The sequence below is a fragment of the Heterodontus francisci genome, chromosome 24 (genome assembly GCF_036365525.1).
Source record: "Heterodontus francisci isolate sHetFra1 chromosome 24, sHetFra1.hap1, whole genome shotgun sequence".
NCBI lineage: Eukaryota > Metazoa > Chordata > Chondrichthyes > Heterodontiformes > Heterodontidae > Heterodontus > Heterodontus francisci.
In genome coordinates, this window is record NC_090394.1 from 37,633,813 (window position 1) to 37,659,256 (window position 25,444).

Below are 25,444 nucleotides of genomic sequence, written 5' to 3' on the forward strand. Positions count from 1 at the left end.
CTATGATTAAAATGAGGAGGCAGCACGAAATTTGCATGCTGCCTGATTCCATGGCAATGGACGCGTGCAAGTCACAAATCATCGATCAATTTCAAGTCCAAACTGCTTTGTGATGTTGATTGCGGGATAAATATCGGTCAGGACACTGCACACTTCCTTTCTCTCTTCGAATAGTGCTATGGGATCTTTTACGTCCTCCTAAGAGGGCAGGGGGGGGGCCTCAATTTATCGTTTCATCCGAAAGATAGCACCTTCAACAGTACATCACACGCAGTACTACGCTCAAGCCTTCCGATTCAAAAGTGAGAGTGCTAGCACTGATCCACAGCTAATACCAAAGTGAAGTATTTAGAAGTTAATTTACTGATGCACTTTGTTTTCCATATTTAGAAACCAAGAAGAAGAAATCAAATAAAACCACCCATGTCTCCAAGTGTAGTACCAAGAATCCCAGTTCACAATGCAGCTGTTTTCATGTCCTATATTTGATATATTTTTCCATCCAATTTTCTCCCCTCATGAAACTGTTAGTTTATGGGCTGGATTTTACCAAGCCCCCGACGTCAGGCTCTGTAGCGGGGGGGTGGGGGGGGGCTGGCTGCAGAAGATGGTTCCCGCAGAAGCCCGCCACAGAGGCTGATGCCGGAAGGGCCTGGCCCAATCCTCCCAGCAGTAGCAAGGCTGTGTGGCAGCCACCACCCCGCCACTGGGTGACAAGAACTGAATCTAAATATTTACATCATCGAGATGAATAATGTAAATAGACTTACCAGCAATCTTCGGGGTCCGCTGCGATCTTAAGAGCAGCGGCAGCCAGCACTCCCGTGCCTTCAATTCCCTGTCTGGGGAAAGCAGGTGTGATACTGGTGGGGAGGGGAGAGGAGTTAAGATTTTTACTGCAGGGGGTGGGGAACGGGGTCAAATAAGCATCAATCAGTGTAAGGAAATGGTGGGAAGGGGTGAACTTTCAACTTAGGTACCGTCTGCGTGGGGCAAGGTCAGAATTCATAGGTAAGTGGTTTTGGTGGGGGGGATGGGAAGGGCACATACATACTATAATTTTTATTGGGGGGTTGAGAAAGGGGCATTACAATTTTATTTGTTAAATTTTGGGGGTGATAACTCTTCAAAAATTTAAATATGCCGGCAGGGCATATGAAAATGGCACCAGGGCCTGCGCACAGGCAGCTGACGCTATTGCCGACATCGGACAACCCGCCCCCTCCACATAACTGGGGGCAATGGGCCGCCCAGCTATTTAAATAAGCCGCCGCGCAGGAGATTGTGGTGGCTCTGCGGTGTGCGGCACGTCATTTTTTTGATCTTGGTGGCGGGCTGTATAAATCCAGCCCTATATGTGGATTGTGGTGGGGGGGCAGCGAAAGAGAAAATATAGGGATTATTTTAACCGAACTGGTGAGAGAGAAACCCTCAGGATCAGGTGGCATACACATTTTACACCGTAAACAATAGTGCTCTCTATTGATTTCAGTGTGAGCGTAAAATTGGGCTGGTTGTAAAACCCACCAGATTCATGGGTGAGGACTGGGTAGTAAAGCATGCAAAGGAAATCAGTTATGGGCCACACCACACAGCTCAAGTGCCCCCTTCATTGGCTTTCCTGTTCGTAGGTTTGCTCAGATTCCAAGTCAAATTCCATGTAAAGACCTGCAATGATATATTGCTTTTCATGACTTGAGACATCTCAAAGTGCTTTACAGCCAATTAAGTACTTTTGAAGTGTAGTCACAGTTGTAACATAGGAAATGTGGCAGCCAATTTACACACAGCAAATTCCCACAATGTACTGATAGCCTAATAGTCTGTTTTTAATGATGTTGCATGAGCGATAAATATTGGCAATTTTGGAGAACACCCCTGCTCTTTCTTCAATAGTGTCATGGAACCTTTGACATCCACCCTAGAGACGGATGGAGCCTCAGTTTAACCTATCATCAAAAGACAGCACCTCTGACAGTGCAGCACTCCCTCAGTACTGAATTGGACTGTCAGCCCTGGATAATGTGCTCAAGTCTTTGGCGGGAGAGTTGAACCCACAACCAGTGGTGAGGTTGCTACCACTGAGCCACTGCCTGAGACTTGTAGCTGGAAAAGCCACACTGTATTGTTGCAGTTGCTGCTATCTAGGGAATCTTCCAATCCCTGATTGCTGACCAGAATTTTACCTCATTCTTCCTGCAGAATCCCCGTATCTCTCAAACACGTATCTGCATCCAAAGAAGGCAGCAGTATGGAGGTCATTGAAGGGCACAGGGACCATGCATGTGGAAAACCCATCAGCCAAGGTGCCTCGAGAGATGTGGGTGGCATCACTCAGGCAGGGTGTTGGTAAGTGACTGCAGTATGGATTCATCCAGTTTCCTCCTTTCCCTCTCAACTCACCCCCTCCCCTCCCCTCCCCTCCCTCACCCCTCCATCTCTCTCCTACCCTCTCCCTCTCCTCCCTCTCTTTTTCCATCCCCTCTCCTCCCATCATTCTTCATCCCCCTCTCCTCTCCTCCCCTTCCTTCCCCTCCCCTCCCCTGTTTTCCCTTTCCCTCTCCTCCCCTCTCATCTCCATCTCTCCTCCCCTCTCATCTCTCCTCCCCTCTCATCTCTCCTCCCCTCTCATCTCTCCTCCCCTCTCATCTCTCCTCCCCTCTCATCTCTCCTCCCCTCTCATCTCTCCTCCCCTCTCATCTCTCCTCCCCTCTCATCTCTCCTCCCCTCCCTCATCTCTCCTCCCCTCCCTCATCTCTCCTCCCCTCCCTCAACTCTCCTGCCCCTCACCTCTCCTCACTCATCCCTCCCCCTCCCTCCTCTTCACCTTTTCTCCTCTCTCCTCTCCTCCCCTCTCCTATCATATCCCCTCTCCTCCAATTACCCTTCCTTCCCCCCCTTTCCTTTTCTCCTTTCCTCTCCCCACCATTCGAATTGCCCTTCCTCACCTCTGTCCTCTCCCTTTCCCATGTTGGTTGCAAGCTGGGAAACAATACCCTCTGGTAAGTGGCCACCTCACTTGTCAGTTCGAACAAGGGAGGAATCACAGCCGAGCCTGATCCTATCCTCACACAACATTCCCACACCTGGGGTCGGCAGCGTGTTTGTTTGCAAAGCTGAAACTTAAAGGAATTGACAGAAAAGTCCCACCACGACTGGAGCCTGTGGCTTAGGCTTAATTGAACTCAACATGGGAAACCTCACCCGGCCCTCTATGTGTGTGTTGTGTGTGTGTGTGTGTTTACACATATGTGTGTTTGGTTGTAAGGTTTTAGGGCAGAGTGTTGTGAGCATACGAATCAGAATAATCGTCACTCTTTTTTAAAAACAGTTGTTCCCACAGCTCTGTCCCAGTCACTGAAGTCTGAGTGTGACTCTAGATGCAGTCGGAGCTTGGGCTATACAAGTACACCAGAATATCTGAAAGAGGCCCTTGGTATGAAAAAACCGAAGCATTCCCGGTCAGCCAGTAACGGTGAGTATCCTGCATGAACCTATCTCCCTTTAAGAATGCACCCAAAAAGAGAAACCATTCCTTTTAATGGTGTTTCACTTCAGGTGGAAGTTATCAAGGATTTTGCAGCCTGTTGCTGTCCACTCTCCAACATGAACAACTAAGTAATGATAGACAAGCTCACAATGTGCTCACAGATAACAGGCCATGAAACTGGTCTTAGTTCATCCCTCCAAGAAGAACCAACAGTCCCTGCATCACAGCATCCAACTGTTTCTTGAATGATTACATTGTTTTGGCATTTTCTGCCCTACCCTGAAATCCTTTCCACAGCCTAGGCCTCCCCCATGTGATGTTTGAGAAGCCCTGTAACAGTTTAAAAGTAACCATCCAATACTGTTTGTGTTAACTCTCTGTCTCTTTTATTTTCTTTCTCTCTCATTCCCCCTCATTTTCTCTCACCTCTCTCCCATGCCCTCTCCCATTCCCTCTCTCATCTCTCCTATTTTCTCTCTCACTTTCTCTCTCTCTCATTCCCTCTCTCCTTTCTCTCATTCACTCACTCCCTTGCTCTGTAGGTTATATCCCTGGCACTCCCGACTACAAGGAGAAAGAGGACATGTACGATGAGATAATCGAACTGAAGAAGGTGAGTGCTGCCCTACTGGGGATCAGAGGTTCCTCCCTAGTTTACAGTTGATGGGGTTCCTGTAACAAACAGAAAAGAAGAGGAACATTGAGTGCTTTTATATTGCAGCACTGTTGCTAAAGAATATAAACCTGGAGGGGCCATAGTTCCCTGCAGCATGGAAACGGCATGATTTCCAGTGCTGCCACTACCAGCAAATCTAAATGATGTCTCTAGTGGTGCTGGATGCCACGTGCCTTCATTTTTTAATGGGCCACAAACAGAACTTCCCACACACCTATATGGGCAAACAACGGCATTTTTGTTTGCATCAGGGATAGTCAGACTATTAAAAGAAAAGAAAGATTTGCATTTATATAGCACCTTTCACAACCTCAGGATGTCCCATAGTGCTTCACAGAGAATGAAGTATTTTTGAACTTTAGCCACTATTTTCATATAGGGAAATGTGGCAGCCAATCTGCGCACAGAAAAGGCCCACAAACAGCAATGTGATAATGACCAGATAATCTGTTTCAGTGATGTTAATTGAGTGATAAATATTGGCCAGGACACCAGAGAGAACTTCCCCGCTGTTCCTCGTAATAGTGCTGTGGGATCTTTTACATTCACCGGAGAGGACAGATAGAATCTTGGTTTATATCTCACTCCAGTCCAATACCAACATGATTGACTTTTAACTGCCAATCAGTATCAAACTGCGACAAAGAATAACAACTCCCAACCTAACAGCACTGTGGGAGCACCTTCACTACACAGATTGCAGCGGTTCAAAAAGGCAGCTCACCACTATCTTCTCAATGCAACTGGGGATGGGCAATAAATGCCAGCCTTGCCAGTGACACCTAAATTCCAAGTATTAATTATTTTTAAAAATGCAGATGTGAGGAATGAATTCAGTTCGGCTGTACTGCCCCCCTCCCATACTCCCCCTACACTTATTATCCCACAAGTAGCATGAGCATTTGGGAAAGTGAGAAACTAGGAGGGTACCTGAGGAACAGTGCCACCTCTGGCAGCAGAGTTAAATTACAGTGTGGCAAGTTTACATAGGCAGATTTTGTTCTCCAGTCTCTGGATTGGGGCTTGAGCACACGACCTTCTGACTTCGACGCCAGAGTGCTACCCACTGAGCCACGACTGACACCTATTAAAGTTCCTTTGGCACTATTCAAAGAACAGCAGCTTCCCTTCCTGAGCCAATACCACCTATGGAAAAATACCCCAGCATGGAGTCAAATCCTTTAAGACAGCAGAGAGAAAGGGGAAAAAAAAGCATCAAAGTTCACAAGTGAAATTATCACTTGTGATGTAAACCTGTGCAGCATCTGAGGTATTACATATCTTTCAGACCATCCAGTGCAAGCAGTCAGTGACTAATTTCCCTCATCGTGCTTGTGTACCTCTCCAAAATCCTCCCGCTGCCCACAGATGATTCAAGCCCAGAAGGCTGAGAACGATATTCTGAAAACAAAGTTGAGACGATCAGAGGAGGAGAACAGCAGAAAAGAGAAGCAGATTGAGCAGCTGTTGGACCCTTCCAAGGTAAGTAAGACACATTCAACAACCAGTGGTCTCATCAGGTAATGTAGAATTACATAAACTATACAGCACAGCAACAGACCATTTAGCCCAACTGGTCCATGTCAATGTTTCTGCTCCACACGAGCCTTCTTCCACTCTCTTTCATCTAACCCTTGTTATGACTTCAGTAGAGACCATTAACTTTAAAAGCAGAGATATGAACTCCCCAGACCAATTAAAGAATTACGTAACAGGATTTCACGTTTTAAGACTTTTACGATAACAACTAAACCTAAAATCAACATAAACTAAACAGTACTTAGTAGGTAGCTAATACACTAAATTACAGAGAAAGATATTTTCATTAACTTATTAACACACTCGAAAACCCCACACCACATTTATATGTTACACAGTGTTCTCATTGAAAAGGTATCCTTGCAGTTAAAAGTCCCAAACTCCTCCCAGTTGCAATGAGTTGGATCTCCCAGTGTCCTTCTCAAAATGAATGTCCTCTTCACTCATTTCTCCCGTATACATTCAACTGGTCTTCTGTTAACAAGGTAATCTCTGGTCATCCCATCGGTCGTTTCTCCTCCACAAATCTCAACTTTCGAACCGGGTTCAAATCTTAGCAGCCTTTTGCTGTATTGGTGGTCTGAGAGTAGCTGTTTTTCTCTCTCTCTCTCTCTCGGTGCACAGTTCTTCTTGCTGGTCTTCCTTTCTTCCTTTCAGCCTCCGGGCCTAAGAAAGCCTGTTGAATTTATCCAGATCAAAAGTCAATAGTCGTTTGCTTTTTACAATTCTCAGAGACCATAAGTCTAACCATAGAAAAACCACCTGGGCCTTCCTTTGGTTCCAGGTGTTAAAAATTGCAACTTGAACTCGCTTTCAAATGGATCTTTGATCTAGGTTCCTTGTTTCCATGGTAACCAAGACTCTTGGCTTCTCTCTGGGCAAAATTGGTGTGAGGTCACATGTCTCCTCCGAATATCCATTTTTCACTGCATTAAAGATCACAGTTTTTAAAACATAACTATACTACGAAGTTCAGCGTTCATAGCACCCTATTAGCATATCCTTTTTATTCCTTTCTCCCGCTTGTACTTCTCCCTTCCATGGATCTATGCTATTATCCTTAACCATTCCATGTGGTAACAAGTTCATATTCTAGCCACTCTCTGGGGCAAGAAGTTTCCTTGAATTCCTTATTGGATTTATTAGTGACTATCTTATATTTATCACCCCTAGTTTTGGACTCCCCCACAAGTGAAAATATCTTCTCTATGTCACCCTGTCAAATGCCTTCAGAATTTTAAAGACCTCTAACAGGTCACCCTTCAGCCTTCTCTTTTCTAGAACATAGAAACATAGAAAAATAGGAGCAGGAGCAGGCCATTCGGCCCTTCGAGCCTGCTCTGCCATTCAATACGATCATGGCTGATCATCCAAACTCAGTAATCTGTTCCCGCTTTCTCCCCGTATCCCTTGATCCCATTAGCCCTAAGAACTATATCTAACTCTTTCTTGAATATATTTAATGATTTGGCCTCAACTGCTTTCCGTGGTAGAGAATTCCACAGGTTCACCACTCTCTGGGTGAAGAAATCTCTCCTCATCTCAGTCCTAAATGGCTTACCTCTTATCCTTAGACTGTGACCCCTGGTCCTGGACCCCACTCACCCCCCCCCCCCCCCCCCTCTGCCATCAGGAACATCTTTCCTGCATCTAGTCTGTCCAGTCCTGTTAGAATTTTGTAGGTTTCTATGAGATCCCTCTCATTCTTCTAAACTCTAGCGAATACAAGCCTAATTGACCCAATCTCTCTTCATACATCAGTCCTGCCATCCCAGGAATCAGTCTGGTGAACCTTTGCTGCACTCCCTCCATAGCAAGAACATCCTTCCTCAGATAAGGAGACCAAAACTTCACACAGTACTCCAAATGTGGTCTCACCCAAGGCCTTGTATAATTGCAGCAAAACATCCTTGCTCCTGTTCTCGAATTCTCTTGCTATGGCCAACATATCATTTGCCTTCTTAACTGCCTGCTGCACCTGCATGCTTACTTTCAATGACTGATGCACAAGGACACCCAGGTCTCGCTGCACCTCCCCCTTTCCCAATCTATCGCCGTTCAGATGATAATCTGCCTTTCTGTTTTTGCCACCAAAGTGGATAACCTCACATTTATCCACATTATACTGCATCTGCCATGTATTTGCCCACTCATTCAACCTGTCCAAATCACACTGGAGCTTCTCTACATCCTCCTCACAGCTCACACTCCCACCCAGCTTTGTGTCATCTGCAAACTTGGATATATTACATTCAATTCCCTCATGTATATCATTAATATATATTGTGAATAGCTGGGGGTCGTAGCGCTGATCCCTGCGGTACCCCACTAGTCACTGCCTGCCACTCGGAAAAAGACTCGTTTATTCTTACTCTTTGTTTCCTGTCTGCCAACTAGTTCTCTATCCATGTCAGTACCTTCCCCCAATCACATGTCCTTTAATTTTGCACGCTAATCTCTTACGTGGGACCTTATCAAAAGCCTTCTGAAAGTCCAAATACACCACATCCACTGGTTCTCCCTTATCTATTCTATTAGTTACATCCTCAAAAAATTCCAGTAGATTTGTCAAGTATGATTTCCCTTTCGTAAATCCATGTTGACACTGTCCGATCCTGTCATTGTTTTCCAAGTGCTCTGCTATTACATCTTTTATAATGGACTCTAGCATTTTCCCAACTACTGATGTCAGGCTAACCAGTCTATAATTCCCTGTTTTCTCTCTACCTCCTTTTTTAAATAGTGGGGTTACATTAGCTACCCTCCAATCCATTGGAACTGTTCCAGAGTCTATAGAATTTTGAAAAATGAACAGCAATGCATCTACTATTTCCAGGGCCACTTCCTTAAGTACTCTGGGATGTAGATTATCAGGCCCTGGGGATTTATCGGCCTTCAATCCTGTCAATTTCCCTGACACCATTTCCCTACTAGTACTGATTTCATACAATTCCTCCTTCTCACTAGACCCTATGTTGCCCAACATTTCTGGGAGGTAACTTGTGTCCCCCTTTGTGAAGACAGAACCAAAGTATGTATTTAATTGGTCTGCCATTTCTTTGTTCCCCATTATAAATTCCCCCGTTTCTGACTGTAAGGGACCCACATTTGTCTTCACAGATCTTTTTCTCTTCACATATCTATAGAAGCTTTTACAGTCAGTTTTTATGTTCTCTGCAAGCTTACTTTCATACTCTATTTTCCCCTTCTTAATCAATCCCTTTGTCCTCCTTTGCTAAATTCTAAACTGCTCCCAATCCTCAGGTTTGCTTCTTGTTCTGGCCATTTTATATTTCTCCTCCTTGGATCTAATACTATCCCTAATTTCTTTTGTAAGCCACGATTGAGCCACCCTTCCTGTTTTATTTTTGCGCCAGACAGGAATGAACAATTGTTGTAAATCATCCATGCGCTCTTTAAATGCTAGCCATTGCCTATCCACTGTCAACCCTTTAAGTAACGTTCCCCAATCTATCATAGCCAACTCACGCCTCATACCTTCATAGTTTCCTTTATTTAGATTCAGGACCCTAGTCTCGGAATCAACTCTCTCACTCTCCATCTTAATGAAGAATTCTATCATGTTATGGTCGCTCTTCCCCAAGGGACCCCGCACAAGAACAGAGACTCAGCTTGTTGAGTTTCAGTCTTTCCTTATAGTTATAAGTGCTTAGTTCTAGTATCTATTTTGCACCTTCTCCAGTGCCTCTATATTGTTTTTGTAAAAGACTAGGAAACTGTGCACAATACTCCGAGTATGGTCTAACCAAAATTTTGTTCAAGTTTAATATAACCTCTCTGCTTTTCAGTTCTATCCCTCTAGAAATAAATCAGTGCTTTTTTAAATGGCCTTACAACATGCACTGCTACTTCTAGGTTCTCCTTATCACTCCATGAGATTTATGGGCCTGACGTTAATTTTTTTTTCATAACATCATTTAAAAAAAATACTAGTCGATCTCCCATGTCAAAACCAAATTTAGTCTTCAAATGAATTAGATGGCAGAGGGGTGCACCCAGATAAGCAGGCACATTTTAGACCCATTTTAAAGTCATATATTCCATCATTATTTTGTATAATACTTTAATTTCATATTATAGCAGAACTTGCCACTATTTGGGAACCAGCTAAGTAAAGTTGGTAAAAGCAGAGGAATTTCTTTAGAGTAGAAGATGAGTAGCGAGAAGATGCAAAACTGATATGCTACTGTGCCACTTCTGGCAGCAAAATGTAATTACAGCATGACATGTTTACATAGGCAGATTATCTGCTCAAGACTCTAGAGTGGAGCTTGAAACCATGACCTTCTGACTCGGAGGCAATGGAGCAAAGTGCAATGGAGTGCAGTCACTGTTGTTATGCAGGTAGACACAGCAGCCAATATGCACACAGCAAGATCCCATAAGCAAGAAATTAAGGAATGTCCAGATACTGTTACTCATGATGAAGGTTTAACAAGTTTATGATACATTTTTAGGAAAAAAATTATTTTAGCAAATGACGCTGCTATTTGTATTAGTGCTGTAAACGGTCTGTGCGTTTTCTTGTCTTACAGAGTTCAGAATATGCGAGGAGTTTGATCGATAAAAAGAATGACACTAGCGGGGTAAGACCTTCCCTGAAGTTTACACCATTCCCTCCTTTTAAAGCCCATGTACTTGGTCAAGAATTATGTTTATATGTCCCATATAGCATTGTAAATCTTCTATCAAAACACAAATAAGATTATCCTCTCACTATGTATGTCATTTTAGATTTTAAAAAGGACATTTTAAAATTCATTCTTGTGATATGGGCACCACTGGCTAGGTTGGCATTTGTTGCCCATCCCTAGTTACTCTTGAGGAGGTGGTGGTGAGCCACTTTCTTGAACTGCTGCAGTCCGGGTGGTGAAGGTGTTTCCATGGGAATGCCAGGATTTTGACCCTGTAACGATGAAGGAATGACTGATATATCTCCAAAGTTGGGATGGTGTGATTTGGATGGGAACCTGAAGATGATGATGTTCCTATGGCACCTGCTGCCCATGTCCCTCTAGGTGGTTCAGATTAAGCCAGCTTGAAGACTTCATGACTTCCACTTACTGTAAGTGCACTCACAGACTTTCTTGTGCATGTTTGAGATGTTTCTGCTTCTGTCCTGTTGGCTGAAAGGACCCCCAAGCCAGGAGTACCATTGCTGTGTCGGGTCACAAGGAGGCACAGGTCAGCAGTTTGAGGTGAATCATTTGATGGTTTCTTCCCTCCTGCTTGGGCCCCTATCACAGCATCTGGGAATGGAAGGTCCTGCAAAATGGGCACCCACCCTTTGTCCCACATTTATGCCTTAAAGAACCACACCCCTCCACTGTCCTGTAAACCAGCATAAGCAAATTTGGCATAAGACTGACCAGATATTGTACAGGCCAAAGAACAAATGTGATCCTAGAAGCTCCTTCTGCCTGCCTCAGAATATCCCACCTGAGGTCGTAGAACGGGTTTGGATGAAGATAGCCCTTTGATACTTTTAATCTTGACCTTGCAGAATCGCAGCTTCATTAGAGCTTTCCCATCCATCTCCACACTGGTTTAATGTTTTATCTGAAGGGCATAACTCCCCGCGTGATACAGAACTTACAGAGTCTGTACCCTCAAAACTCGACAAAGTGAGCTGCTCATTATCAACATCTCTGCCATTTATTTTTCCCCCCAGATTGTTAATGGATTAAAGAAGAGAATCTACAAATTGGAGCAGCAGTGTAAAGAGAAAGACAGCATCTTAAAGTAAGTTACATTGCAACCCTCTTACTTCACATACTGGACATCAGTAGTTTTCTATTATCTAGTTTCTTCATTGCCCTTTGTACTGCATTTTGCTGGCCCCAAACCTCCCACCTTCTACCATTTTAACTCTGAAAACCTCATGCGCTCCAGTGTCAGTCCAAGACCTGGCTCTTTTTGCAGTAAAGTTCTACTTTCATCTAGGCTTCTGATAGAGAGAGGGGAGGATTAAAAACAAGAGAACTTTCAACAACAACAACAACTTGCATTTATACGGGACCCAAAAATCTAGCCCTTGGAGTGGGGACTAGAGTCACGCATAGACCAGCATGGGTAAGGCGGACAGGTTACCTTCCCTCAAGGACAATTAGGATTTTACAATAATCCAATAGCTTCATGGTCTCTTTTACTGATACCAGCTCTTTGTTTCCAGTTTTATTTACTTTAAACTAAATTCAAATTCTCAAACTGCCCTGTTAGGATTTGAACTCAGGTTCTCTGGATTACTAGTAATAGATCTGCACTCATCTACCCACCTACCACCATAATATCATTTGGCACTAGGAATTTACAGCATTACACTTCTGAAATTAGCCTTGTTTGGGCTTTTTCTCTAGAAAAGATAAGGTTGAGGGGTGACCTGGTTTTTAAAATTATAAACGGGGTTGTTAAGGTAGACGTAGAGAAGATGTTTCCACTTGCAGGCAAGAGCAAAATCAGGGGCTATAAATATGAGCTAGTCACCCTATAAATCTAATAGGAGAAACTTCTTTACGCAAAGAATGGTTAGAATGTGGAACTCGCTGACACAAGGAGTAGTTGAGACAAACAACATAGATGCATTTAAGGGGAAGTTAGATAAGTACATGAAGGAGAAAGGAAAAGAATAATATACTGATAGGATAGGATTAGATGAAGTAGGGTTGGAGGAGACTCGTGAAGTATAAACACTGGCATGGACCAGTTGGGCTAAATCGCCTGTTTCTGTGCTGTACATTCTGTGTGATCCTAGGGAGGATGTAAGGGAAGAGGGTTTACAGAAGTTGATATCACATCTCTAGATTTAATTTTTAAAAGCATCTCTCCAAGTTGAATAATCATACTGTTCTTACAGAATTTGTTACCTGTTTATTTGACAAATTATCATTTTTGGGTCTCAAGTATTAGCATAAATTAGAGAAAGGCAGCAGCTATTTATTCAGCTGAATATTTAAATATTACAGGCTTCCCTAGAACAACACCAGGGAAACCCTTTGAAGAAAGTTCTCTCACCATCATCACTGCTGTCTTGACAAGAGCCCCAATGCCCAATTTCAAGGCTGCTCAGGGTTAAATCACGGAAAGGAGGAGTAGGATTTCTTAAGAGGATTTCTCCAAGTCCTGAATGTTCCCACATCCTACCACTACCATCCCAGGTCTGCCATTCAAGGTTCACCTTTGCCATACTGGGACACTCAGCACCTTATCTGTGCTGTCATACCCCCAATATTAGTCTTCTCCCACTTCTACTTGACCTCAGTAACCCATTGCTGGTGCTCCCACAACTCCTTCCCAGAGTCTTGTGTTCTCTCCTGTGCTTTTACATTACATAATGACCATTCACAAACTCCAGAACCATTCTCCCAACACTTCCAACCCACAAATCTCCCTTTACCTTGCGCCCCCACCCCCTGCCCATCCTAAGCACCCTCCACTGCTACTCAATGCTGGAACCTCTACCCTATCATCTTCTGTGTCCTGGGTTTCAGAAATAATGGTAAGGGATAAAATTAACTAAATACAGTTAATAGTAATCAAGGCCACTGATTTACAGTTTCTACACAATCACTTGCATAATCATAGAATTCCAGACCAGAAATGTCACTAATATTCCTAATATACTCTACGAAGCACACAATTTGATTTATTCAATTATTGTAAATCATACCTCTACACAATATGTTAAATAACATAAAACCCATAAATATAGGAATATATAACAAGCAAGTTTAATAATAATGTAGATAATGCTGGAAATACTCAGTAGGTCAGGCAGCATCTGTAGAGGGAGAAGCAGAGTTAACATTTCAGGTCTGTGACCTTTCATCAGAACTGGCAAAGGTTAGAAAAGTAATAGATTTTAAGCAAGTGAAGTGGGTGGGGGGAAGAGAACAAAAAGGAAGGTGTGTAATCGGGCAGAGGGCAGGATAGATTAAATGACAAAGCTTTCATGGGACAAAGGCAAAGGGAGTGTGCTAATGATTGTTATGAAAGACAAAGCATTAGTCCAGAAAGAGTGTTAATGGCAATATAATGAACAGCTCTGTCCAAAAGCACAACATGAAAAAACAAGTTTAAGGCAGGCACATGATTAAAAAATAAAATAATTAAAAACATTTTTAAAAAGCCAGTCATGCTCCAAAATTATTGAACTCAATATTGAGTCCAGAAGGCCATAGCCTGCCTAATCGAAAGATGAGGTGCTGTTCCTCGAGCTTGCTTTGATGTTCACTCAAACACTGCAACAGGCCAAGGACAGAAATCTGGACATGAGAGCAGGGTGGTGAGTTGAAATAGCAAGCAACCAGAAGCTCGGGGTCACGCTTGTGGACTGAGTGGAGGTGTTTCACAAAACGGTCACCCAATCTGCGTTTGGTCTCCTCCATATAGAGGCGACCACATTGTGAGCAGAGTATACAGTTTACTAAAATGAAAGAAGTACAACTAAGTGGAGTCCATCCTAACAGAACAGCTCCTTCTTTCCCATTACTGGTGCCAGTGCCCCATGAATCGAAAACCCTTTTTCCCACACCACACTTTGAGCCATGCCTGTAATTCTCTAATATGCTTGACCCTATGCCAATTGGTGTGTGGCTCAGGTAGCAATCCAGAGATTATTCCCATTGAGCTTCTGCGTTTTAATCCTCAAACTCCCTCAGCCGAACATCATTACTAGTTCTACCTGTGTTATTGGTTCCAATGTGGACCATGAAAACTGGATTTTCCCCCTCCTACTCCAAGCATTTCTCCAGCTGCAAGGAGATGTTTCTCACCCTGGCACCAGGCAGGCAATACAATGTTCAGAACTCCTGTTCACAGCTGCAGAGAAGTGTATCGCCCCCCTGACTATACTGTCCGTTATCACTATCACATTCCATTTCACTCCGCCCACTTGAATGGCTTCCTGCACCATGGTACTTTGGTCAGTTTGCACATCCACTCTGCAGTCCTTCTTCTCATCCACACAGGTAGCAAGTACCTCATACCTGTTGGTCAAAGTCAAGCCCCATGGCTCCTCCATCACTACATCCTGGATCACCATACCTGTCTGACTCGCAGTCACACCTTCCTGTCCCTGATCTTTGGTCAACTCTAAAGTTCTACTTAACCTAAGGGATTAAAGGAATGCAGCAGATCACCACAAACTTGGACACTCACTCCAGCGTGTATTGGTCCAGGCATCAGAAGTATTGCCTCAGCATGCTGATGGTCTGCTCCACGATGTTCTCGGTAGTTCCATAGCTCTTGTTATGTGCGCATTGTCCTCGCGTGGTCGGGTGGTGGAGTGGAACCATAAGCCACTTGTACAGGGGTAGCCTTTGTCCCCAAGCAGCCACTGTCTGGTTCTCCGTGGAAGTGCAAAGACAGCAGGAACAGCAGACTGCCTCAGAATGCAGACATCATGGATGGTTCCAAGATTACGTGTATTCACTGACATGATGGACTGTGCATGGTCGCACACCAGTTGCACATTTATAAGATGGTAGCGGTTCCTGAACCTCTCCCTTTTGATGGGGGAGACCAGTGAGCCACATGCATGCAGTAAATAGCACAGTTCCCCACCATGAATCCTGCTATCCTGGCAAAGCCACATGTCCCGTCACCCTGCTTGTCCGTGCTGAGGGAGAAAACGATGTATTCATCTCTCCTGACGTAGATGGCCTCCATCATCTCCTGGTTGCATTGATAGAGGCCTACTGGGAGAAGTTGGATATGTTGCTCATTCCCACATGCAAAGATCTGGATGCATAGAAGTTCACTGTCACAGTGACCTTTACAGCCATTGGTTGCACGATCCTCACCTTGCTGCAAGGCTGAAGGCCATGTTGAAGGAGGTGACACAGTTCACTGACCCCCTCCTTGTTGAACCTGAGTTGCCTAAGGCATTGCTACTGGGTTAGGTGGAAGTAAGAGGACTGCTCTCAAAAAAACATGCGGTGTGTAGGGGTTCTGTGCAGAGACTCCTCCTCCTCCCTCTTCACAGAACTTCCCCACTCTGCAGCCTCTTCTCCATTTCATGGTCATTTTGCAGACCCAGAGGCTCTGCAATCACAGATCCCATGCAAGTTGCCTCACCAGATCCTCTGGCCTCCCTGAATATATGCAGCAACTCACCATAAAATCTCCAAAAACAAAGTAACAGCACTTTCACTAAATTTGCCACAGCAAATGTAAGTCACCTGCAAGTTGGATGCTTGGCCCTTTAAGTAATGTTAGTTGGGGGTCCCTCATGCTGCTGAATATATGTTTAGCTGAGAGTCATTAGCACAGGCGTTCAGTGGATATGCACAGACCAAGTTTATGAAGCGCGCGTCAAATCAGTCAAAACGGCACACCTGTGTTAGCACCCTGCCAGGCTTGGGGCGCTGCATGTGACACAGCAGAAGTGGCCGATAGAGCAGTCCATGCGAGTTTATTCCTTTGGGACTTCAGTAATTCTGGCACTTGCGGTGTTACGAAACCCAAAATTGCAGTCTATATGTTTGTGTTCCATACAGACAGGGTACATATGTTCATGCTGCTCTTTGGCTTGACAGTAGGTGGTGCAATCGACTCACAACAGCTTTCAGTCCTTGTAAATGTTTAAACGACTGCACCTTGCATTCACATAGCACTATTAATGTATAGAAAAACAAGTCTCAAAGTGCCTCATGGAGACACTATCAACAAATGGAGGCTGGGCCAAAGGAGAAGCTACTAGGCAGGGTGCCTCACAGCTTGGTCAAAGAAGAGGATGTTAAAGGAGGTGGAAGAGTCACTAGACTGGTTCTTGGATAGTGGGATTGTTCTATGCGGAGAGATTGAGGAGACTTGGTCTATATTCTCTAGAGTTTAGAAGAATGAGAGATGATCTCATTGAAGAATACAAAATTCTTTCAGGGCTCGACAGGGCTGATGCAAGAAGGATGTTGTCCCTGGCTGGGGGGGGCGGGTCTACAACCAGGGGACACAGTCTCAGAGTAAGAGGTAGGCCATTTAGGACTCAGATGAGGAGGAATTTCTTCACTCAGAGGGTGGTGAATCTGTGGAATTCTCTACCCCCAGAGGGCTGTGGAGGCTCAATCATTGAGTATGTTCAAGATAGAGATTGATAGATTTCTAGATATTAAAGATATCAAGGGATATGGGAATAGTGCGGGAAAATGGTGTTGAGCTAGAAGATCAGCCATGATCTAGTTGAATGGCAGAGCAGCCTCAAGGGGCCGAATGGCCTACTCCTGCTCTTATGTCCTACGTACCTATGAGAGGCAGAGGGATTTAGGGAGGGAATTCCAGAGCATGAGGCCAAGGCTGATGGCACAGCCGCCAGTAGTGAGATGATGTTGCGGGGGAGGGGGGGGCGCGGAGAGAGGGTGAGGAGGAGGTGCGCCATGTACAATAGGTCAGAGAATGAGGAATGGAGAATTGGGCATACTGAATGTGCAGTAGTGTCCTGCCCTTCTGAGACAACCGTCAAAAGTTTTAGAATGGCAGCAAAAACTGACTACACAGGATTGAAGACATTAATGTGTTTTTGCTATTGCAGCATCTACACATTTAGACGGGTCCTCATATGGAATTTTGATTCAGTACAAGACGTTCACCCTGTCATAAATGGAACCGTTAATGTGCTAAAGGGAAGTGCATATTCTCCACAAAGTTTATCTTCATCTGGCTGGCCCAAGGTTGTAAAGAAGGAAAGATTTCCATCTATATAGTGTCTTTCACAACCTCAGGGCATTCCAAAGCACGATACAACCAATTAAGTAGTTTTGTGAAGTGTAGTCAGCCAGTTTGCACACAGCAAGGTCCCATAAACAGCAATGAAATAATAACCATGTAATCTTATTTTTAATAATGTTCATGAGGGATAAATATTGGCCAGGACACTTGAAAGAACTCCCCTGCTCTTCTTCAGTGCAGTGCCATAAGATATTTAATGAACACTGAGAGGGCAGACAGGGTCTTAGTTTAACATCTCATCCAAAAGACAGCACCTTTGACAGTGTAGCACTCCCTCCATACTGCACTGGTGTATTGACGTGGATTATGGGCTCAAGTCCCAATGCTCAAATCTCATCTCAGTCAAGGCTGGCTTTGTTCAGTATCAGAGGGGTGATTCTAGTGCATGAGCCCATGTGAAACAGACCCATTAATTTACCGTATTTCCACCACATATAACATGATAAACCCTGATATTTAAGTGCATAGTGGTAGCCCCTGTTTCACAGGGACATCAGAACAGGAGTAAGCAATTCTGCCTCTCGAGCCTGCTCTGCCATTGAATTAAATCATGGCTGATCTGCACCTCAACCCCATTTATCCACCTTTGATCCATATCCCTTGATATCCTTGTGATGGAGTCCCCATGTGCAGACTGCATTCTATAAAGCTGACCTGATGAATGGACTATTAGGTGCCGTGACTTTGGATTCAAAGCTTGTGTTTTTTTTCAATTATTTACTGGAAATGACACCGAAAGCTCCAGAGAGTTCTTGGAAAGACATAACTGTTCTTAACCAGTTCGAAACACACAGTCTTATGATCAGAAGTGTGCCCAAAGACATGTGATTGGAGCTCAGGTTACCGCTTAGAAGAATACTCGGTGGAAGCAAAAATAGCTAGCTGTTGTTTTAAAGAGGCAAGCTGGGAGCTGGTGGCAGTTGTTTTAAAAAGACAGGCTACAGGCTGAGGAAATAGAACTTTGAGAGTGACCATTGGCAAATACAACTTCAGGCAGCTGTCTTTGGTGAATTCAAGAGTTATCAGTAGAACCACGCCATCAGGATGGTTGTGGGCGAGGCCAAGGTTGTTTGAGAGGCGATAAAGACCGAACCGTTAAAAGGAAAATTGCATTGCTCGCTATCGACGGCACATCATTACTTCCATATCTGTGTCCTGGAGGACAGAACTTGGAAAACTACCTGAGGAAGTTCCTGATTTTGATGTACTTTGGGACTGTTCAGTGCCCTCTTATTGATAGGACTGCTCAGAGGATTTGTAAGGACTATCTTTTTTGTATCTGATAATTAATGTGTAACCCATATAGACTGTGAGTTAATTGATAGTTCATGTTTAATTTATGTTGATTTTGGTTTGAGTGTTAAAGTAAAATTTATAAAAGTGAAATCTTGTCTGTTTGTTGTTGTTTCCCAAATTGGGGTCAGTCGGTGGATTCGATTCTTTTGGCTTGTTGGTGGTCTCCGCGAAGACCAACAATCCTTATCTATCAAAAATCTGTAGATCTCTGAGTTGAAAGGCCCAATTCACTCCCAGCACGCCCTGCCTTTAGGGGGAGAGAGTTCCAGAGTTCCACTACCCTTTGTGTGAAAAAGTGCTTCTTGATTTATTTCGCGAATTAGCTCAATTCAATTTTAAGAATATATTCCATCATTCTTGATGCCCCCACCCAAGGAAATAATTTCTCTCTATTTACCTTATTGAATCCTTATAATATTTTAAACACCTCGATCAGATCACCCATCAATCTTTTAAAATCGACTGAAGTTCCAGCTAGTTCGGGGTTATTCCTGGATTGGTTTGGTTTCTCCATGGGTTATTTTATTGGCTGCATGTAGTGAGACCACTATTCCTGGCCAGAATGGAGATGATTGGATAATTCCTCCATCATTAATGCCTAGAGATCGCAGTGTAGTGTATGTAACTGGGTTTGATTTTACTCACATAATTTGTATTACGTAACTATCCACTACTCACTGCATTTTGCAGGAGAAATAATCCTGCTACTTGGGAGTGTATTGGCTCACGTCAGAAGTCCCACCCCACCTTCAACTCATTGGCTGACACAGTAGTGCCAATATTCACTCCATATTTTATTTACCAGCTTGTCATTCTAATTTTCAGCAAACTCCAAACTGACTTAAAGACCACTAACATTGAGGAGATGAAGATTGCCATGGAGACTTACTATGAGGAGGTAGGCTCACAGTAAGGTTTTGGCTCTTTTTTGCCAATTCACTGCTTAAAACACACCAGAGATTTGATGAGCTTTCCCATCCACCTCGAGATGTGCTTTGTGATATTCTACTCATTCATTGGTATTTTTACTGATTATAAGGAAATAACATTATGTGGCAGGAGCCTTTCACAAATGCTTTATAAGAAAACACAAAACCAAATGCTGGGGTCTACTTCTAGAGGAATAAAATTGAAAAGCAGGGAAGTTATGTTAAACTTGTATGGAGCTTTGGGTAGACCGCACTTGGAGTACTGCGCAAAGTTCTGGTCTCCAATTACAAAAATGATATTGAGGCACTGGAGAAAAGTGCAAAAAAGAATTACAAGGATGATACCAGAACTGAGATGTTATAACAGGCAGGCCTTCTATTATCTGGAAAAGAAGGTTGAGGTGGCCTAATAGAGGTCTTTAAAATTATGAAAGATGTTTGATAGGGTAGACGTAGAGAAGATGTTCCCACTTACGGGGGAGATCAAAACTAGGGCTCATAAATATAAGACAGTCACTAATAAATCCAATAAAGAATTCAGAAGCAATTCCTTTACCCAGAGAGTGGTGAGAATATGTGGAATTCACTACCATGTGGAGTAGTTACCACTACTACTAATACGACATCAACTTGCATTTATGTAGCACCTTTAATGTAACAAAACGTCCCTAGGTGCTGCATGAGCATTATCATTTAACATTTGACACTGACCCACAGAAAGAAATATCAGGACAGATGGCTAAAAGCTTGGTCAAGGAGGTAGGTTTGAACAAGCATCTTGAAGGAGGAGAGAGAGGGAGAGGTTTAGGGAGGAAATTACAGAGTTCAGGACAAATGTTGCTGAAAGCACGGCTGCCAATGGTGTAGCAATTAAAATTGGGATGAATAAGATACCAGAATTGGAGGAGTGCAGAGATCGTGAAGGTTATGTGGCTGAAGGAAGTTACAGCGATAGGGAGGGGCAAGGCCATGGAGGGATTTTGAACACAAGGATGAGAATTTTAAAATTAAGGCATTGCCAGATTGGGAACCAATGTAGGTGAGCAAGCATGGAGGTGATGGATGAATGGGATTTAGAGCAAGTTAAGTTATGGGCAGCAGAGTTTTGGATGAGAGCACTTTATGTAGTGTGGAAGATGGGAGGCCAGCCAGAAGACAATAGGAAAAGTGAAGTCTAAAGGTAACAAAGGCATGGATGAGGGCTTCAGCAGCAGATGAGCTGAGGCAGAAGCTGTGTTGGGTGATGTTATGGAAGTGGCAGTTGGCAGTCTTGGTGACAGAGCGGATAAGTGGTCAGAAGCTCATCTCAAGGCAAACGCAGCCCCAAGCTTCAGACAGTTGCCAGTGTTACGAGACAGGAGGAGTGCACTGTCTTTCTCTAGTTCCACTTCTGCACAGGTCACAAAGTATATTTAAATGTTTACCTAGTTACCAATACAGCAATTATATACTCTATTTTTATAAAAAAATAAAATCCACCAACCAGGTTTCTTTAATAAACAACCAAAATTATCACTTTATTATAAAACAAGACATATTTAGTAAAGATGCAAAGCATTAACACACAGACTGAAAAATAAAAATTCCCTTCTACCTTAGCCCAACACACAGACACACATACACATTGGTTAAAGAAAAAATAAAGAAGTTTTCTCTGCAGAGATCTTTTTACAAAAAAAGTCAAAAAAGAATACTTTGGCTAAATACTTGTTAATCCTTGAAGGAAAAGGAGAAGATATGGAATCATATCAGTTGTCCCTTTATTCTCACGTCCCAAATACGCGTAGCCGACTGTCACTGGGATCTTTCTGGAGCAATTCTTTTTGGGCGTGGTCGAGGATTAATCTGCAGGCTTTCCAGGAGAACTGCGGCATCAGGGATTTCAGCTATCACACAATGGATTCGCAGGGTTTCTCAAAGAGGTGGAGAAAATTGATGTCTCCTGACTCAAAACAATTCAAAACTAAACCAACTTTTGACCACCATAAATCTTGACAATACACTTCTCTGTAAACAACTCCCATAGTCAGAAGGCACCTGCTGTTTACTTAGCTAAAGACATGTGACTTCCAGTAAGTGTTTTTAAATAGAAAGCTCGAGTTCCAAAGTCCTTCCGGTGATCTTTTTTTTAAAAAACAGTCCAGCATCTATGGAATCATTTCAGCCCTCCAATCTTCAACCACAAGTCCTCAAAAAAATATAGAAAAATAGAATCACTTTCATAACATCAGGGAGAGAGATGGAAGCCATAGCCAGAGAATGGAGTTTGAGGCAGTGACCCAAAGATAGTTTGGGTAGATACTTTCAAAATTTAGTTGAACAAGATTTCTGCTCATCCAGTACTTGATGTCGGACAAGCAGTGCGTCAGTTCAGAGATAGTTGAGCAGTCGAGAGGTGGTGGTGAGATAGAGCTGAGTGTCAACAGCATACACGTGGAACCTGACCTGTTTTCAGATCCTGTCACTGAGGAGCAGCATGTAGATAAACTGAATAGCATCAATGTATTTAAGGGGAAGTTAGATAAGTACATGAGGGAGAAAGGAATAGAATGATACGCCGGTATGTTTAGATGAAATAAGGAGTGAGAAGGCTCGTGTGGAGCATAAACTCCAGCGTAGACTAGTTGAGCCAAATGGCCTGTTCCTGTGTAAAAAAAAGTTTCTCCTACTCTCCATTCTAAGTTGGTTACATTTCATCTTCTATACATATTTTCTCTCATTCTGAATCCCCTCAATCACTAGAAATTTCTATCTACTCTGCCCTATCCTGTTAGAGAAATCTCCAAGCCTGTTTGTGAAGAAGACACTGAGACTAGGATTCTTTGTAGGAGATTGATTATTGCTTGCACAGAGCTTACTTCTGCTCTCCAAACAACAGCCAATGCTGGCTGGCTCTTTATATATACACACATGAATACAATTAACTAATTAACACCCAATACCTGTTCACCCTATTATCTTGAACTACCAGGTATTTATCATCCATTAACAGAACTTCAGACCCTAACATATCCTTGCACCATTGTAAACACCTCTAATACGAACAGACAAATTAGGAGCAGGAATTGGCTGCTCGTGCCTGCTCCGCCATTCAATAAGATCATGGCTGATCTGATTGTACCCTCGACTCCACATTCCCACCTACCCCCACTAACCTTTCACACTCTTGCTTATCAAGAATCTATCTAGCTCCGCCTTAAAAATATTTAAAGACTCTGCTTCCACTGCCTTTTGAGGAAGAGAGTTCCAAAGGCTCACCACCCTCTGAGAGAAAAAAATTCTCCTCATCCCTGTCTTAAATGGGCAAATCCTTATTTTTAAACAGTGACCCCTAATTCTAGATTCTCCCAAAAGAGGAAACATCCTTTCCACTTCCACTCTGTAAAGACCCCTCAGGATCTTACATGTTTCAATCATGTTGCCTCTTACACTTCTAAACCCCAGCGGATACAAGCTTAGCCTGTCCAACCTTTCCTCATGAGACAACTCACCCATTCCAGGTATTACAATAGTAAACCTTCTCTGCATTGCTTCCAACGCATTTACATCCTTCCTTAAATAAGGAGACCAATACTGTACCCAGTACTCCAGATGTGGTCTCACCAATGCCCTGTATAGCTGAAGCATTACCTCCCTACTTTTGTATTCAATTCCCCTCGCAATAAACGATAACATTCTATTAGCTTTCCTAATTACTTGCTGAACCTGCATACTAATCCTTTGCAATTCATGCACGAGGACACCCAGATCCCTCTGCACCTCATAGCTCTGCAATCTCTCACCATTTAGATACTATGCTTTTTTATTCTTCCTGCCAAAATGGGCAATTTCTCATTTTCCCACATTATACTCCATTTGCCAAATCTTTGCCCAGTCACTTAACCTCTCTATATTCCTTTGTAGCCTCCTTGCGTCCTCTTCACAACTTATTTTCTTACCTATCTTTGTGTCATAAGCAAATTTAGCAACCATACCTTTGGTCCAATCATCCAAGTCATTTATATAAATTGTAAAAAGTTGAGGCCCCAGCACAGATCCCTGCAGCACATGACTCGTTACGTCGTGGCAACCAGAAAATGACCCATTTATGCCTACTCTCTGTTTCCTGTTAGTTAACCAATCTTCTGTCCATGCCAATATGTTATCCCCTACACCATGAGCTTTTATTTTGCGCAATAACCTTTAATGTGGCACCTTATCAAATGCCTTTTGGAAATCTAAGTACAGTACATCCACCGGCTCCCATTTATCCACAGCACATGTTACTTTTTCAAAGAATTCCAATAAATTGGTTAAACATGATTTCCCTTTCACAGAAGCATATTGACTCTGCCTGATTACCTTGAATTTTTCGAAGTGCCCTGCTATAATGGCTTTAATAATGGCATCCAACATTTTCCCTAAAACAGATGTTAAGCTAAATGGCCTGTAGTTTCTTGCTTTCTGTCTCCCTTTTTGAATAAAGGAGATACATTTGCTATTTTCTAATCTAATGGAACCCGAATCTAGGGAATTTTGGAAATTTAAATCAACGCATCAACTATCTCACCAGCCACTTCCTTTAGGAACCTGCTCAGTACCTCTTCCCTGGTGATTGTAATTTTCTTGAGTTCTTCCCTCCCTCCATTTCCTGATTTACAGCTATTTCTGGGATGTTATTTGTATCCTCTATAGTGAAGACTGATGCAAAATACCTGTTCAATTCATCTGCCATCTCCTTATTTTCCCCAGACTCACTTTCTACAGGATCAATGCTCACTTTGTTAACTCTTTTCTTTTTGAAGTATCTCTTGAGACTCTTACTATCTTTTTATATTTCTCGCTCCCTTTCTCTCATACTCTAATTTTCCCTCCTTATCAGTCTTTTAGTCATTCTTTGCTGTTTTTTATATTCTATCCAATCTTCTGACCTACCACCCATCTTTGCGCAATTACATGCTAATAAATTGCCCTTTAATCCCCATTGTACCAAGAAAGCAAGACAATCTAATCCCTTTCTTGTGGAAAGTTTTTTTTAAAGAAAGCAGTAGAAAAGACACAATTTTTTGATTTCCCTGCTGTGCTCCTTGGCTCTGCCCATAAGCTTTCCGACCAGCTGCCCTCTGATAACAACCCAAGTAGCCATTCTTTATTTGTGACCAGTGTTCCCTGTAATTTTCTTTCGAGTGTGTGGGCGATTTTTTTGCGCAGTCGTGCACACACAGTAAGTTAAAGGAGCCGACTTGTGTGGGGCCTGCGCAGGAACTTTCGGGTTGCTGTACCGTTGTGTAGCTTAGAGGAAGCGTTGTTTGTGAGCCTAGAGCTGAGTGTGGCTTGGTAACTCAACCCTGAGCAGGGGTCATCATTAACAGTGTAATCATTTACATATGTTACTGTCATCTCACCACATCCACAACACACACACACATCTAGTACACAAACCCTTACACACACAGGTATACACACACCCACATACACCCACTTGCATACACACAGGTATACACACACAGACACACGTGTATACATGCATACACAATTGTCAGCAGGAGTCACTGAATAGCCATTGAGCAAAAACCCAGGCTGATCTTTCTTCAACACCAGTCCCAAAGCTTTGAGGATACGTGTAGAGCCATAACTATAGCCCACCTGAGACCAGGTAAATAAGCACTGATTAGATGTCGCAGCTGGGCTCATGATCATATCATGCACTATATTCACACACAGCCATGGTGGGGGGGGGGGGGGATTTCCTTAGAGGACTCCTAATCACTTAAAAAAAATTATTATATTTTA

General features: G+C 43.2%; 1 protein-coding gene across 6 annotated transcripts in view; it reads left to right on the plus strand.

Moving 5' to 3' along the window:
• Nucleotides 1–396: 396 nt before the first annotated feature.
• The window catches only part of iqce (IQ motif containing E), a 75,842-nt gene continuing 50,794 nt past the window's right edge, over nucleotides 397–25,444 (plus strand). For 5 of the 6 annotated variants that reach the window (XM_068055920.1, XM_068055924.1, XM_068055922.1 and 2 more), the window contains exons 1-8: nucleotides 397–433; nucleotides 2,203–2,349; nucleotides 3,332–3,475; nucleotides 4,033–4,103; nucleotides 5,535–5,648; nucleotides 10,262–10,312; nucleotides 11,398–11,468; nucleotides 19,569–19,641. In XM_068055920.1, coding sequence (XP_067912021.1) covers nucleotides 424–433; nucleotides 2,203–2,349; nucleotides 3,332–3,475; nucleotides 4,033–4,103; nucleotides 5,535–5,648; nucleotides 10,262–10,312; nucleotides 11,398–11,468; nucleotides 19,569–19,641 — 681 coding nt within the window. In that variant the 5' untranslated portion in view covers nucleotides 397–423. The remainder of the gene's footprint in view (nucleotides 434–2,202; nucleotides 2,350–3,331; nucleotides 3,476–4,032; nucleotides 4,104–5,534; nucleotides 5,649–10,261; nucleotides 10,313–11,397; nucleotides 11,469–19,568; nucleotides 19,642–25,444) is intronic. The other variant, XM_068055921.1, reaches the window with a different exon arrangement.